The sequence below is a fragment of the Sinocyclocheilus rhinocerous genome, unplaced genomic scaffold (genome assembly GCF_001515625.1).
Source record: "Sinocyclocheilus rhinocerous isolate Xijiao unplaced genomic scaffold, SAMN03320098_v1.1 scaffold1275, whole genome shotgun sequence".
Classification (NCBI taxonomy): Eukaryota; Metazoa; Chordata; class Actinopteri; order Cypriniformes; family Cyprinidae; genus Sinocyclocheilus; species Sinocyclocheilus rhinocerous.
The window spans coordinates 724262-741773 of record NW_015628268.1 but is presented as its reverse complement, the minus strand read 5'-3'; the positions used below and the strand labels follow the sequence as shown (position 1 = coordinate 741773).

Sequence of the window (17512 nt, the reverse complement as noted above, 5' to 3'; positions counted from 1 at the left end):
TTTACTTAATATCCTAATGATTTTTGGAAAAATCTATAATTTTGACCCATACAATGTTTTTTTGGCTATTGCTAAAAATATACCCAAGCGACTTAAGATTGGTTTTCTGTTGTATTGTATTTTAAAATGGGATTTATTCCTGTGATGCAAAACTGAATTTTCAGCACCATTACTCCAATTTTCAGTGTCTCATGATCCTTCAGAAATCATTCTAATATGCTGATTTGGTGCTAAAGTAACATTTCTTATTAGTATCAATTGTGCTGCTTAATATTTTTTGTGGAAACTGCAATACTATATATGACCCAGGCAACCCTCTACATTGCGAGTAAATCACTCGCAAATGCGACTAAATCTTACTCTGGGCGACTAAATAATGTCTAACATTAGCCATTGGCTAATACATTTTAGATTTTACACGTGTGTGTGTGTGTGTGTGTGTGTAAAATAGTATATCAGTCTGGCGAGTTAACAAAAAAATGTACTAGCCAATGGCGATTATATTGCCAAGGTGAGCGTAGAGGGTTGGACCCAGGACCACAAAACCAGTCATAATAATATATAATGAATATATAAGCTTTCCATTGATGTATGGTTTGTTAGGATAGAACAATATTTGGCCGAGATACAACTATTTGAAAATCTGGAATCTGAGGGTGCAAAAAAAAAAAAAAATCAAAATATTGAGAAAATCGCATTTAAAGTTGTCCAAATGAAGCCCTCAGCAATGCATATTACTAATGATAATAACTTTTTGATATATTTACAGTAGGAAATTTACAAAATATCTTAATTGAACATGATCTTTACTTAATATCCTAATGATTTTTGGCATAAAAAGAAAAATCTATAATTTTGACCCATACAATGTATTGTTGGCTATTGCAACAAATATACCCGTGTGACTTATGACTGGTTTTGTGGTCCAGGGTCACATATATATACAAATATAAATACATATAATATATATATATATATACTATATGCTTATGTTTACATTACATAACACCAATTTATCTGCATGTAATATTTATATATAACACTATATATATAATGCATATTTATACTGTATGCTTACATGTTTAAATACACTGTTTATATGTCTACAATGCACATTCACACTTATATATGCACACACTGCATTAATACATAATTGTGTATATTTTGTATTGAGTACATGTGGTTTTTGTCCTAATATTCATGTCCAGGCTGCTAGAGGATTCTCAGAGTAAGAACTGAATTTAATTAAATAACAGAGTGTTTCCATATGACAATAAAACTCTTGAATCTCTTGAATAAATTGTTTTCATCATTCTTTGGTGAATATAAAGTTCAAAAGAACAACCTTTATTTGAAATAAAATCTTTTGTGACACTGTAAAAGTGGCCAATGGTAGTGTATATAACATGCCGGTCAAGACAAGAATATAACTGATAAATAACCAATATTACTTTATTATATATTATTATATTAAAAATAATACACTACATTGTAATGTACAGCAGAAAAAAAAGAATATTAATTTTGAGATTCACTAAAGATTACATTTAAATATTCAGTTTTCATGAGCGTCAGATGACGGCAAAGGTCATTTAAATCTTAATCTTAAAATAGGAGAAATTATATGTAAATACCCCAAATTTCTAATATTGCCCAGTATGGTACTTGTATATAAAGCATCTCTAGAGATTTTGCCAATGGCCACTAATAGCACAATTAAACTCTTATATCAAATCCTAAATTTGATATAAGTCTTAAATCTACTGAGATCAAATCAGTTGTTACCTGGGGCCAACCAGGAGTCTTAATGTGGTTTAGCAAAGCATTTTGGGAGCTCTCACAATATAACAACTGCAAAAAGGTTATGACCCCAAAGCTTTCTTGAACTGGCTTCCTCCTAAAAGAGGGGCAACATGATCAGAAGGACAACAAAATTAATAATAATAATAAAAAAAAAACATAATTTGGTATTCATAAAAAAGACCTTTAAACAGCATAGGGTACCTAAAGGTTATGGCAATAAGGAAGGAAATGTCCAACTGAGAAGCAAAAAAAGAGCATTTCAATATGAATATGTGTAGGAGTGTGTGACAGAACTAAGAAGAGAGAAAGAGAGGAAGTGTGTATGTGTGTATCTCAGAGCGTTACACAATCACCACCGTCATTGTGAAGTATGTTGTGATGTATTCCTCTTTTGAGTAACACTCAGATGCACACATACACACACAGACCATTAGACGCTTCTTCTGCTCAAACTATCTTGTATCCCTTCAAGTCTGCACTGCAGCAGAGTGCCAGATTGTGTTCTCTAGCCAGAGAAAAGCAATGGATTTAGTATCTGGTATCTGGCGTGCGTGTGGATGTGCGAGTGTGTGTGTGTGTGTGTGTATGTGTATCTGATTCTTGTGTGTCTGTATGATTGCACACTGGAGCGTGACTGTCCCACATGGTCTGTGCATGTGATGCCATAGGCTGGTGCTGAGTTCTGGCCTGGTTCCTTTTTCCTTTGGTCTCCCAAGGAGACTGATCCTACAGAACAGGTGTCACTGTTTTAGCTGCCATAGTCCATGTGCATGTGTTTGTGGGTTTGATGCCACAGGCTGTGCCGTCCTACCAAGTCTCCACTCACTCAGCAATGATCCATCCACTGCATGTTACCGGCGATGCACAATGTCCATTCAACTTGGACAGGAGGCCACAGTGTGAAACCAGCCGAGGTATTTACAAACCCCTGTTCTTCTGTTAAAACACGTCACTACCTCCATCCGTGCAAGAACAGATTACAGACATGACCACTAACATAAGGTAATGAATTAAAAGGTCAAAGGGTGAATGTCACGAAAACATGTCTAGATTACATTTCACCCTGAAATCAAAAGAAAAAAGGTTAATTATAAAAGAAAATATATTATCAATGTCAGAAACAGTGGTGATTTTTTATTTTTGTGGAAACAGTAATACATTTATTTTTCAGAATTGTTTGATAAATAGAAAGTTCAAAAGAACAGCGTTTATTTGAAATAGAACTGTTTTGTAACCTTAAAAATGTCTTTACTGTCACTTTTGAGCAATTTAATGTGTCCTTGCGGAATAAAAGATAATTTCTTGAAAAAAGAAAAAATCTTAATGACCCCAATGACCCCCCAAACTTTTTGGATGGTAGTGTATATTAAATGTATCTATAAATAAATATTTTTCAGCATTACTGTATTAAGAATAAGGTTTTTTTTGCATTACGAAAGGGATAATTCGAGAGGAAATGTGCTTAATTTTCATTAAAAAAAATAATAATAATAACATAATAATTCTAATAGTCCTAAAACAAGCTTAATTTTCTTAACATTATTATATTCATCTTTTGATTTTGGGGTGAGTTATAACCCACAGAGATTATCGAACTGATTTTTAAATGTCATTAAAAAAAAACATGATCTTAATAAGACCATGAGCGTGGCCTCTACAATACTATCTTTGGCCGAATAGCTACAAATCTGTTTCACTTGCATCACAAATGCATGCACACATTCACGTGCAAACACACACGTCCAAAGGGACAAAAATGAGTGTACCTCTCCAAAACACTCTTTTCCGTTCTTTTACCGTTTCCTCTGACATGCCCATGCCCAGTGAGTCCAACAGAGCCCCAGGAAGCACCACCAAAATACAGACAACAGAGAGAACGAGCAGATGGTCTGACAGAATCAGAGAGAGAGACAGAGAGATGGCAAAAGGAAAGGGGAGGCGTAGGAGCATGAGAGTATGAAGGATTTTTTTTTACTGGCACTCATACAAGCAAAGACCTTATAAACTCATCATTCCGACAGAGTATTTTTAAAACAGTCTAACACCTCTACCACAGCACTGTTCTACCAAACCATTAGCACTCTGATGGGAAAGGAACTTATAAACAGCAAGCCAACAAATTGAGCTAAGGAGACTGACCAACAGAAAAGTTCTGCTGCTGACGAAATCCAAATGGTGACGGGGCATTACTGTGATCTCAGGTCCTGAATAACTTCTATAAGGGCTTTTTAAACTCAACGGCAAGTTACATATCACAACTCTACAAGAAATGGAGTATACATTAGTATTAGTACTCTAGCTCTGTAACAGTACACCTAACATTACAGAGAACTTAACACATGGCAGTCTGCCAATCACGATAGAAGAACAGATTTAAAGTCTCTAAATGTTGCTATTGCATTACAGTGATCTTTCTGCATAAGTGAATGCACAGGGAAGAGGAATCGTCTTGGTGTAGTGCTTCGATATTCCAAAAGTTGCAGTTTCATTGTGAAAGGAATTCTGCTCTACTACTGCATCCTTTAGTGGGCCTTCAGGTTATTCCAATGAGACATTTCTTGCTAAATGTCTTCTGCAAGCATAGGCGCCGAATGAAAAAACAAGATATTTCTATTCATTTTAACCAATCAATCAATCAATCATTAAATAAATAAATAAATAAGGAGGGTGGGCACTCACCCACAGAAACATAAACCGCCACCTATGTCTGCAAGCAACTATATAACGAATTTGGTAAATGACAATCAGCAATAAACATGAGAAAATATTAAAGAGATAGTTTATCCAAAAGATAAAACATTCTGTGAGAATTTAATCAACCTGTCATTTTAAACCTGTATGAGTTTCCTCTGGGAAACACAAAATAATATTTTGAAACAATGTTTTTTTTCCCCCAGTGAAAACAGCGAAAGTCAGTTTTTTTTTACAGCGAAAGTCAGTGGGATCCAAACATTTGTGTTCTGTGGAAGAAAGTAAGTCATACAGGTTTGGAATGAAATAAATGTAAGTGAATAATGACAGATTTTTCATTTTTAGGTAAACTATAACTATTTTTCAAATAGTTCAAAATTTCTTACTGACTTCAAAATACATGTTTTTTTATGCACATTATAATCTTTCACAATTCACTTCTATCTATTTTCATGTAACACTCAATTCTGACCAAATCACTACTCAGTGCGGTTCACTCAACAGTGTACATACAGAATTAAAAAGCAACTGAGTTTTGGGTTCAGAAGACTTTCTCTAAGCCTCCATCCTTCATTTCTCTCCTTGTTCCTCCTGCTTTGCTCCACTCCACAGTGCAAGGCTCCGCTAAAGCTCATATGCTGACATCAGCAGCCCCCCTCCACACTCACACAAGCACTCAAACAGTCACTCACGCACTCCGCCAATCCCGACCAGCGGGAAACCATGCACACCCACGCAGCCTCAGGCCTCTGAACACAGACCTATACACGTAACACATGCTTACACATGTATATGAAAACACATGCACATCAGGCCCTCTGGGGGGAAGAGCCTAGCCCACCCTGGCAACCACCACCCTCTCTATTGTGTACAATACTAGAGTAGTACCATGGTACTTTAAACTCATGGTACACGAGATTTATAGAAATCTTGGAAAAGGGTGGGGTACAATCTCTACAATATAATAGGAATTCTCTAATTACATTTTTTGATATGTACTGTGATACTGAATGATTCCTTTATATTGGTATTTACATGCTACTTTAAGGTATTTCAAAGAATACAATGGTATTAAAATGGTATTTGTCTTAATATCTAAGTCAAAGGGTAATACTTTTAAAAATAAAGGTTCCAAAAAGGGGTTTTCGTAGCTATGCCATAGAAAAACTATTTTCGATTCCTCAAAGAACCTTTTATTGAAAGGTTCCATTATGTACCATTGTGTAAAGAAAATTTTAATAATCTAAAGAACCTTTTTCAATATAAAGAACCTTTGCATTTGAAAGGTTCCATGGATGTTCTTCATTGAACCATCGCTGCTTTATTTTTAAGAGTGTATGGTACTTTTTGGAATTTATATAGAGAAAGCTGGAGCTGTGAAATGAACTAAAACTATTGATAAACAACTAAATAGCTATTGAATAACAATCTTAACATGCCTTGTAATTATTCATAATTATTTAAATGCATAATTAACAACTTACATTACGGAGATGTCTATAAGGAATGAGGAAGCAGGGGTCATTGAAAGACCCACCACCAGCATATAACATATTACAGATCTGTACCTGTTCCCAGGGGCCCTCAGGTCTGAATTTAGTAAAGGATATGGCCATTCGGTGATCTTTTTGGCGTATTTTCTCACTACGTTGTCTTCACTGAAGAGAAACAGAGAGCGGTTGACCGTCAGGCAGTTCTGTCGGACCGGGATCGGGTTATAGAGGGCCATGGTCCGGGCTCTCTGGGCCATCGATTGCTTATACATCCTTTGGGGCCCTGGCGGGCCGCCCTGCCTGCTGCCGCCGCGGCCGGGTCCCCCCTGACCGGAGCCCCCACCGCCATACCTGCCCGGCACTTCGTCTCCGAACCGAGCCATTCTGTAGACACCAAACGCCAATCGTTACGAAGCAGCCGAGAAGGGGGTGAAGTCTCAGGGTGACAACACCACATTACACCCCATCCGCCTCAGCACAGAGCACACAGACATTCAGATCTGATCTTCATGGCTAAGAAATGTCCATCATAAAGCACCAAACAAGATCAGTGGATGGGGGGGGTGTGTGTTTGAGTGTGTCAGTGCCAAAAAAGGACTCAGATAATGAGATTGATTGATGGATAGATGGAGTGTGTCCTTTCAATTGTGCAGTCAGCTCAACAAATAGTCAAACATAAAGAGATAAAATGTCGACGGATTATCTTCCTCAGGAGGGTGGGATCCACATTTTAAGAAGTATTTCCCGTCTCAACAGCTCGGTGCGGGTCGTCTTGCCATTTGTAAGGTGTACATACAGATCCTTTTAGCATAATTGCGTTAATACATTACATGTGAATTGGCATCAACTACATCAGGTCTAATGTGTCTTTCTCAGGAGTTGCATTCTATTTTTTTTCACATCCACAAGACAGAAATAGAATAGCAAAATGGAGAAAACCTTTTAATAATTAATTTATTTTTGTGGTATCCGCAATGTTTGGTACAGGCTACTATGGCAATATTCAGCCTTCCCTCCGCCAAACTCTCGAATTACTCTCGCAAATGCAGACGACGGGGCTTCCCCAAAAAATCCACACCTCGGTGACATTTGTTGATTTTAGTAATTTAAGTTTATTTGCTTTTTTACAGCCATATCGGTCCAATACGGTGGGCGTGAGCGCGCTCTGTGAAAACAAAAAACACCATGTCAAGATATAATGATCTCTCGCGGTTTCTCCCTCAATTCCTCACTAAAACAATTATCACCTATACTCCAGAACTCGTAGACAAATCCAAGACGCGAAAAATCCGACGGTGGTCGTTGAAAGGAGCATCATCAGTTTTGGAGAGGCGCCGGAGCGCGTGGATTGAAGCTCGAGCTCGCATCTTCTGTGGTAACCGAGAAGAACCAAGAGGCACCCATATCCTGAAGTACCCCAAAATGCTCCGCTTCGGTTTTTTTCTGTCGCCTCAGTGGACGACGAGAGATTATTTCGGCTTTAAAAGTTTAATTTTTGTCGGAGAAAACGAAACGGAGACGCGGGGTCTCGAGCGCAATCCTCCTCAGATCAGCTGGCGGGTTTAGAGCATCTGATCAATTTAACGCTCGTGCTCAAGCCTTGCAGCACATGACGCGCGTCCCCGTAGCGATTCGCTTATCCTCCAGCACACTCCTCCTTTTGGCCAAGACAAGACTCAAACGAGCACTGTGTGCCATTTTGCTTCTTCTCGCAAACTGTGTGAGACGAGATATTTTCCAAAGGCGACGGATGGATTCATATCTCTCAATACGTATTGTGTCTGAGTCATACACCTTGCCGGAAGAGGGAGTGTGTACTTGTTGACCAAGTATGGATTTGAGGGGACTTTTCAGTGTCCTTGTTACACATATTAAATGTTACTATAATTAATCGCTATTATACACTAAAAATGTGTTACATTTACGGCTAAATAAATAAATGGTAAGAAAAAATATTTTTCTGTAGGTCATTATAAATGTATGACACTAACATACAAATGTTTTGGAGGAATCATCTTCATATTTTTGCATTGTCACAAAATATTTCAAATAAATAAGCTATATATTGTAAATTGTAAACTTTTATTATGTTAACTTTCTATTCATCAAAAAATCCTGAAAAATGTATCATGGCTTCAATAAAAATACATTATCTTGAGCACCAGATCAGCATATTGGAATGATTTCTGAAGGATCATGTGACACTGAAGACTGGAGTAATGGCTGCTGAAAAATCAACTGTTCCATCACAGGAACAAATTATTTTTATTTTATAATATATTAAAATAAAAATAGTTATTGTAAATTGTAATAATGTATCACAATATTACTGTTTTTCTGTATTTTTCATGAAATAAATGCAGCATTGATGAGCATAAGAGACTTCTTTCAAAGTCATTAAAAATATAATCGACCCCAAACTTTTGAACTCTAGTAGTGTATACAACTAATAAAAGAAATAAACAGGTTTCTTCTTAAATCAAATTTAAACAAATGCGATGGTTCACATGGAATTCTGAGAATGTCCCTTAATTTACTTTTAAGTTATTATAAATGTTATAAATACATAATCTTAACATTTTTTATTAGGTAATTTTTTTAACAATGTTTAGAAGTAAAATGAAATGCATGATATGTCTTTTAAAATACAATATGATTTTTTTTTCGAATATGTCAATATAAATTACAGTACAGTTAACCAATAACACGTTTTTACATAACAGTGCAATGTGATGCTCTCTCTCTCCCTGAACAGACAGTTTGTCAGCCTAAAAAGACACTCAGGAGAGAATGTATGTCCTAAAATCACTCTGCTCATATCATGCCCATCTGTCCTCCTGGCACCAGCCTCTGAAATGCCTTTGGTTGCTAATTCCCTGGGTTTACTCTCCAGCTAAACTTGCTGAGAAAACGTGTCTGAATTCCATCTGAAGACAGCTGGTGGCATACTAAAGGGCTGTGAACTGAATTTGGGAATGTTCTGTTTGAAAGCAATCACAATATTTTCAGTGAAAATCAACTAACGCTGTCCATGGTGCTGAAACCGCACTATCCCCCCTGAACTGAAACTGCGTTATCCATGGTCCTGAAATCAAAAAAACAAACTCACTATCAGAAATAAAGCGTTGCAGGTACAGCATGATTAGTCAGCGCACTTGTTCTGGGAGCTTTTGTGTCAAGCCGCCCATAATAATGCAATAAAAGGGGAGGATTCCCACTGAGGAGGTGGAGTGGTTGTCCTGGTAGTGGGCGAGCATAAGTGTCGGTAAGGGGCGTGGATGCGCAGTCTGTAGCGTATCTGCTGGAGCGCCTGGTGTAATGCAACAAAGATGATGAGCCTCCGCGTTGAGAGACATGGTTAATTAAGGCCTAATACATTCGCTTGGGGAGACAATTTGACAAAAGGTTTTGTAACACACAGCACAGAGTAGAGAGAGTGAGTGAGAAAGAAATCACCATTGCAGCACACACTGTACATAGGTGACTATTAACTGCTAGCATTCAGCAAAAACATTTTAGAAATTTGCATCATAACCAGTTCACATGTGAAAAATAATGAATACAAAAAAAAAATCAATGTTTATATATCTTGTGTGCATTCGGTGCAGCATGCGTGCGTGCGTGTATACGTAACAGCATGCTATGTGTTCCTGTGTTTCTGGCTGAGCCGTGAGTCGTGCTGGGGCCCTGATGTGCACCATTGTCATTCAGACCGCGTTTACACGGCAACCCTGCAGGAAGCACCCAGTGCTCCCCCGCATTCTCTCTCTCTCCCTCTGGTTTGCTTTTTGCTCTCTCTCTCCCCTGCCTGCTCCTCTCCTTTTTCATTCCATCCTTCCACTTCCTCTCTCTCTGCACCCATCTAGCCTCAAGTAAAATAAGAAACCGAGAGAATGGATCAGAATGCACGGGAAAAGGAAGATGAGAATGTAAATATGTGTGAATTTGTTTAGAATGGAAAGTCATATAACTGTCTAACCACCTGCTCTCTAAGCTCTGGCCCTTCAGGAATATTCAGGATTACCAGATGGTGTTTTGACTGCACATAGCATGAAGCATGATAACCCTTACATCTACCACAAGCAAGCGGTCAGAATTGGATCCAAATGGAAAGCTCACACTCTACGGTTATAAAGCAATAAGGTTGTGGCAGGGTAGTTTGTGTGTAATGTTAATTAACAACATGTACTTATGGGAATAGATCACTAAAAAATGAAAATTTACTGAATCGTTGCCCATCTTTAGGCAATCCAATATGTAGATGAGTTTGTTTGTTCCTCAGAACAGATTTGGAGAAATTTAGCATTACATCACTTGCTCACCAATGGATCCACTGCGGTGAATGAGAGTCCAAACAGCAGATAAAAACATCACAATAATCCACAAGTATCCCACATGACTCCAGTACATCAATTAATGTCTTGTGCAATAAACAAATTAATCATTAAGATATTTTTAACTTCAAAGCATTGCTTCCATGAAATACGGGTCCCCTGTCCATAATATTGCTTTCTCCAGTAAAAAATATGCCTTGTCTGAATCAGGAGAGAAATATGCACAGATCATGCACAGTCTAAAACAGTTCTGAACAATTGTTTTTTTATCAGTTGTTTGGACTCTCATTCTGACAGCAACCATAAGGAGCAAGTAATAAAATGCTAAATTGCTCCAAATCTGCTCCAATGAAGAATCAAACCCATCTACATATTGGATGGCTTGAGGGCAAGTACATTTTCAGTGATCATTTTAGGGTGAACTATTCCTTTAATAATGGTTTAGGGTGAAGAATAGGGTTTTGTTTAGGGTTAATTGCATGTAATTATGCATAATTTACCGTTTTACTATAGTAAGCACATGTAACGTGTAACAAGGACATTGTAAAATAAAGTGTTACAGAAACTTCTAGCAAATATCACAAACAATTACAAAGTAACAAAGTAGCACACTGAATTAAATGTGAAATAGTATTTCCTTGTAAAACGTACTCCAATAATCAGTTTTAATTGTAACTTCGAAGAAACATTTTGAAAAGAAATGGCCAAAAATTAACAGATAAATGGATAAAAACAGTTGGAATTATATGCTGAGCCACTAGTTATGTCGTTTAGATCACTTTTCATGAGCATTTTCATACCAATGGCATTTCAAAATGGCTGAAATAAGTCAAACAGCATGTAGAGCACATAAGAATGCACAGAAAATCACCACCTGCCAAGAACCCATGAGTCTCTCAGTAATAAAGAGCGCGTATGCGGAGACGGGGGGTGGGGGGGCTACTATATTTAAACCGTGCAGCGAGTGCAATAGATTCATCCTCAGCTTATCTCGGTGTACGGCAGCAGGAGGTATGTGTAGCCCCTTTATAGGCTGTCTCAAGAGGTTAGAATATGCTCGAGAACTCACTTACTCTACTGCTCTGTGACTGCAACACATTAGAAAGCACCTCGCTCACCCACAGCAAGAATAAATGCCCCAGCTTGGAGGTGTCATTCAAAGGAATCTGATGTGACAAGACTACACTTGTGGCAATAGATGCTGTCGTTATAATCCCAGGAACAAGTTGCTCTTATGAAGTCTTGGAGAAATAGTTTTACTCAAACTTCGCTCTGATGCACTGACAGGAGAGATAAGGGTTTAAGGGACAATACAGTGGCCCAAATATGTATTTAGACACTTAGGACACCTACAAAAATCTGAAAATAAAATAACAAACCAAGTATCATCTGCAAACAAAATACTTTTATTTACTTATTTAATTAATTCTTTTTTAAATTTATTTATTTCTATATTTGCAATTACTTTCTACAAACTGGACTACATTTATAGTGGCTGTATGAAATCATGAAACGTCCAACAATTTGTGTAAAACAAACAGTGTTCAAAATACTATTTATCTTAATTTATATGAGCATTACTCAACAACTTTCTTCTGTCTTTAAAATAAAATAAAAAATAAATGTATTGTAAATATTAATTTGTTATATTAATATATTCTGTATAATATTTATCTTAAAGTATTATATTAATTTATTATAATTATTAATACTTCTTATATACACGTGTGTGCGTCAAATAATAGACATCTCTCACTCAATGATTCATAAACCTAAATAATTCATAGCAGCCATGCATATTAGCCCAGCTATTAAACTTTGATCTATTTAACTCTCTGCAGCCTCTCGAAGTGTAAGTATATGAGCAAGTGGATGTGTTTTCCTGAATGTCCAAACCAAGAGAGTCCTGGGAGACCCTCACTTTTGTTGTTTTTATCTTCCACTAGTGTGCACTCCCCTACATTACTTTTTTTTTTTTTATTTAATCAAACTCAGGAACAAAAAACGTACACACAAACACAGCATCACATCACCGATGCATGCTGGCCTTTGTTCTGTTGGTTAATATTTCATTAGGCAATGCGTTGAGTACCATGGTACTTCAGTACAAGGGAAGCTCCACTATATGTGTACCATACAATGATCAGAAATCATCACTTACATTGATAAACAGAAAATTAAATCAAACCTGTATGCCTTTCTTTCTTCTGTGGAACACAAAATATGATATTTAAAAATTAAAGAAGAAACTCATACAGGTTTGGAATAATAAAAGGGTGAATAAAATGGTGAAGAAATTATGACAGAATTTTTGGGTGAATAATCACTTATATACAATTTAAACATTTACAAATACATAATAAAAATTATAACAGGGCTAGCATGAACTAACAATGAACAGTAGTATTTTTTATCAACTAACATTAACAAAGATTGATAAATACTATAAGACTGATAAATACTGTAACTGTACTGTATATGTATTGCTCATTGTTAATTAATGTTAACTAATAGGACCTTATTTTAAAAATGTGTATACACAGACACACACTGTATATTATACTTCAATATAATATCAAATTAATATTACATATTTAATATACATATGATTTGTATGTTTAATTGTAGTTGGTCTTATCCTTCTTGCATGTGTCACTTTGCGTGTTGATTCTCTATTATCTGATTGAAAACACATCACAAAAACAGCAAAGCAGCTCTACATTTACTATAGGCAGAACAAAATGTATTTAAAGCTATACATTTAGGCAGAACAAAAAATATCACTTAAGCTTACAGTACGTAAAACCTTAACTCTATTGATTTTGCTGCCTTACCGACCCTGATATTCCTAAATGAAATGCAAATCAAACATATTATGTTATATAAAATATCTTGTCTTTATCTGTATCTGTTTCAGTTCTAAGACCAATGTGATAGAGTTAAATGGACTGAGTCTTCAGACAGAGAGTTTATGGTTGGGGGAAAGGGGGAGGGATAAAATGACAGGGAGAGGAATGGGAGAGGATGGAAGAAGAGCCACAGTAATTAGGAGATTGGTCTTTTTTGGCTGTTCTGTGTGTTTGCTGAGGGACTGAGTGTGTATTAATTGATGAACTGATTGATGAGTAGGGATGGGTGGAGGGAGGGAGGGAGTAAGAGGTGGAGAAAGCGAATGGAGGGGTGAGACTGCACTGCTAGCCTCAGCTAATGGCCTAAGACTGTTGTGGAGTAAGCAGTCTACTGAGAGAGTAAGCAGTCTACTGAGAAGGATCAGCACTTACACACATGCGCACGCATACACACACACGCTGAGTCTTTGCACACACTGTATGTGTCTACAATATAAATACACATGCATTTAAACTAAATTTGCATAGTCAAGAACCAGAGGGAGTTGGTGCAGCCACTTCAGCCCCATGTCTCAACTCCCTGCTGAGATAACCACACACACTCACAAAGTAAAGTTACATACCATAAACTGTATCCTAAATCGGTTTTTAAAGGGATAGTCTACCCAAAAATGACAATTCTGTCATTACTTACTTTGTTGTTCCAAACCTGTGTGACTTTCTTCTGTAGAACACACACAAAAAAAAGTAATTTGAAGAACGTTGGTAACCAAATGGTTTTGGGTCCCAAATACTATGGAAGTCAATAAGACCCTAAACTGTTTGGTTACCAACATTCTTCAAAATAAAAACCTTTTGTTTTCTGTAGAAGAAAGAAATGCATACAGGTTTGGAACAACCTGAGGGTAAATGGTTTTTATTTTTGGGTGAACTATCCCTTTAACAATAGATTATGTTTGTGTGGCATTTGTGCTGAGATTTACATTCATATGCTGCCAAAATGGGCTGTTGCAATCCATGACAGGGAACGAGAGAAAAATTACAGCGGTGTGAACATGAACGAGTCGTTCAATCTGTCACCCTCTTTTATTCTTAATCTGAGTGTGACAAACCTTTGACAGAAGGGGGTGAAGATTTAAGCAAAAACTAGGAGGTCAAGATATGGCTAGTTAACCAGGCACTGCTAGCAGATATAAAAACTACACCATCCGGAGCCAAAATTGCATCTTTCTTTAAATATTTAATCATTTAAAATTAGCAGAGCTTTTTCAAATTGTATTTTTTGCAAGGAAAATATAGCTATTCTTTCAACATAGACTAGTAGATTTGTAACCAAAATAAATGTATCATAATCAAGATAAATTACGTAAATGCTGACGATACTTGTGGTTCAAAAGAACAGATGGCACTGCAGACTAAAAGAGAGATCGAAAATGAAAAGAGCATATTACGGGCAGGAAATGATTTTAAAAGCATGAGGTGTGATCAGAGGTGGATGGGAAGTAATGAGTAAGCAGGAGAGATGGTGAATGAGTCTGGCCGAGAGCACTGAGACCACATCAGCCCATCGATCCCTCCCTCCATCCTTTCTTCTTTTCATCCATCCATGCATCTAGCCAGTGTGCTGAGCGTTCGTTTTTCCTGTTCCTGCAAATGGCAAATCAGCCCTGATTCATCACTGAGGGCCTTTCAATTAAAGTGAAAACACTTGGCAAGAGAGAGGGGGAGGAGTCAGATGATCTGAGTTAGAGAAAGATGGAAATGAAAAGGAAGGGGAAAGGAGAGAGAAGGAAGTATATTTGTGTGTGTGTGTGCAATGCATTAATGTTCTTATAGTCTAAATGAATCTGAGAGCTTAACATAAAATCAAAATGGACCCCGTTTACTCCCTAGAAATAATTCCTAGATTCATTGTAAACAATTAATTAAAGAAAAAAAAATTCAAAATTAATTTGAATTAAAAGAACCAAACACGATATTGAACTTAAATCAGAATTTTAACTTAAGCAAGTCCATTTCAATTGAAATATAATTGAAATATTTCAACAAAATAAATTTTAACTAGAAAAGCGTTTTTACTGACAGATAGAACGATCCATGGCTAGACAGAATGATTGACAGATAGATTGATAGATCAATGGACCAATCCTGAGATATACAGAACGATAGATAGAACGATAGATAGAACGAAAGTAACGAACGAAAGTAACGAACGAAAGTAACGATCGATCAATCGATCGATAGATAGATAGATAGATAGATAAAGGCAGAACAAAATAAATAAATAAAATGAGCGTGATAGAGAGAAAGGATTAATAATAAGATACGGACTATTTTCAGTGTCCTTGTTCAGAGAAAGCAAGAACATGAAGCAGGTGGGGATAAAAACAGAGCACCCTCATTTTACTGCAGGCTGCTGCAAATAAACCCCAAACTATAAGAGCTTGTGTAAACGTGTAACGCAGATGGATGTTTAGCAAGACACTGTATTAAGTACAGTCTTGTGTTCTCATACCATTTTATTTATGGGTAAGAGAGACTTAAAGAGTATGTGTTCATGGTTTATGCTTAAAGGGTTTGTGCTGATGAGCATGTGTGTCTCGTGCAGAAGACTACAAGACTTATGATGAAAGAAATAGTTAAATCTCTTTGCCACACACACATAAATCATCTTTTATGCCTTTCATAATAAATTGCACTACTACTGACTCACCTATTCTATGTGTCCCACCAAAGAAAGGAAATCACCCGGCTTTGAAACGACATGAGGGAGCAAATGATGACAGATATTTCATTTTTGGGTGAACTATCCCTTTAACATTGTTTCTATTGCTTTGATATCCTTTTTTGTTTTTGTGTGCATTTGCCATCCGCACTCTGCTGCATCTCATTTCCACTGGTGCCGTTAGGACAGCGTAAATCACACTCACTGAACGTTTCATTGAGAAAAGAGCAGAGCAGAAACTGGCAGCCAGCCAATCAGGGAGAGTGACCCTGAGAAGACATGTGAGCGATGGGACGCATGGCTACTCAGACAGGCTGGAGCACTTAACGGTGACGTTAGTCAGAACAGAACGCTGGTGACATGGTGACTGCTGGGAATACTATACTGTACATAAACTGCTGCTTTTCATCAAGCACAAACCTGAGAGCTTCCGTTTTTGATTACTTAATTCAGCTGATGAGGTAATGGTCTGGAACTGAAGAGGAATAAAAAAGGTGAAAATAACCAAATGGTGCTTGTGATTCGCAAATGGTAAATATCAAAAATAAGCGCAATAAACAACTGTGGTATGCATAGAAGAAGCCTTAATGGGATAGTTCCCCCAAAAATGAAATATAGATTTAAAAAAAAAAAGATATAAATATATAATCAGAGTTAGGTCAGAATTATTAGCCCGCTTGGTAAATTAATATGAGCAAAGGTGGCTGTGAAAATAAGTCTGCATTGTTTAACCTCTTTCATAAAAAAATAAAATAAAAAAAATAAAAAAACCCTCACAAAAATCTAACCTTCCATTGCAAAACTGTTGAAAGCGGGGGAAAATCTCATTATTTAGTAAATTATTTTCTCCAATATGCCATCCCATTTTCACCATCAGGGCAATAATTAGACAATAAAAGACATCATAATCAACAGGATGTTACAAATCTGCCTGGAAGAGGCCGTGTATCTATATCGTCTTCATGCACAGCGAGGAGGATCACAGCGGGAGAATTGTAGAAATCAGTTGAGACTTGGGGACAGAAAATGTCAAAAATATATACAGCTCTGGAAAAAATTAAGAGACCACTACAAAATTATCAGTTTCTCTGGTTTTACTATGTATAGGTATGAGTTGGAGAAAAATGAATATTGTTTTATTCTACAAACTACTAACAACATTTCTTCCGATTTCCAAATAAACATTGACATTTAGAGCATTAATTTGCGGAAAATGACAAAAGGTCAAAATAAAAAAAAAGATGCAGTGTTTTCAGGCCTCAGCTAATGCAAAGAAAACAAATTTATATTCATTTTTAAATGACACAACACTAATGTTTTAACTTATGCCGAGTTCACACCGCACGATTTACAAAGTCGTCAGGTCACCGTGGTTTTCACACTGCACGACTATCTGAGGTAGCAGTCAGTCGCTGCTGCTGTGGGGGTGGAGGAGGTTGTGTTTGCGGAACGATGTATGTTATAATACATCGCAAGACATCTGGTAGGGGGGGGCACCGTGGGTGGCCAGACAAATTTCAGGGGGGGCCGGTGCCACCCCTGGCCACCACATAGACACGCCCCTGGTAATAAGGAAATAACGTGAGAACCCACGTGCGTCAGACCGGAGTTCTCGAG

General features: G+C 37.1%; 1 protein-coding gene across 1 annotated transcript in view; it reads right to left on the bottom strand.

The window, feature by feature from the left end:
- The window catches only part of cacna1ab (calcium channel, voltage-dependent, P/Q type, alpha 1A subunit, b), a 149667-nt gene that overhangs the window by 115169 nt on the left and 16986 nt on the right, over positions 1–17512 (bottom strand). Inside the window, exon 3 of the mRNA XM_016548713.1 lies at positions 6105–6371. Coding sequence (XP_016404199.1) covers positions 6105–6371 — 267 coding nt within the window. The remainder of the gene's footprint in view (positions 1–6104; positions 6372–17512) is intronic.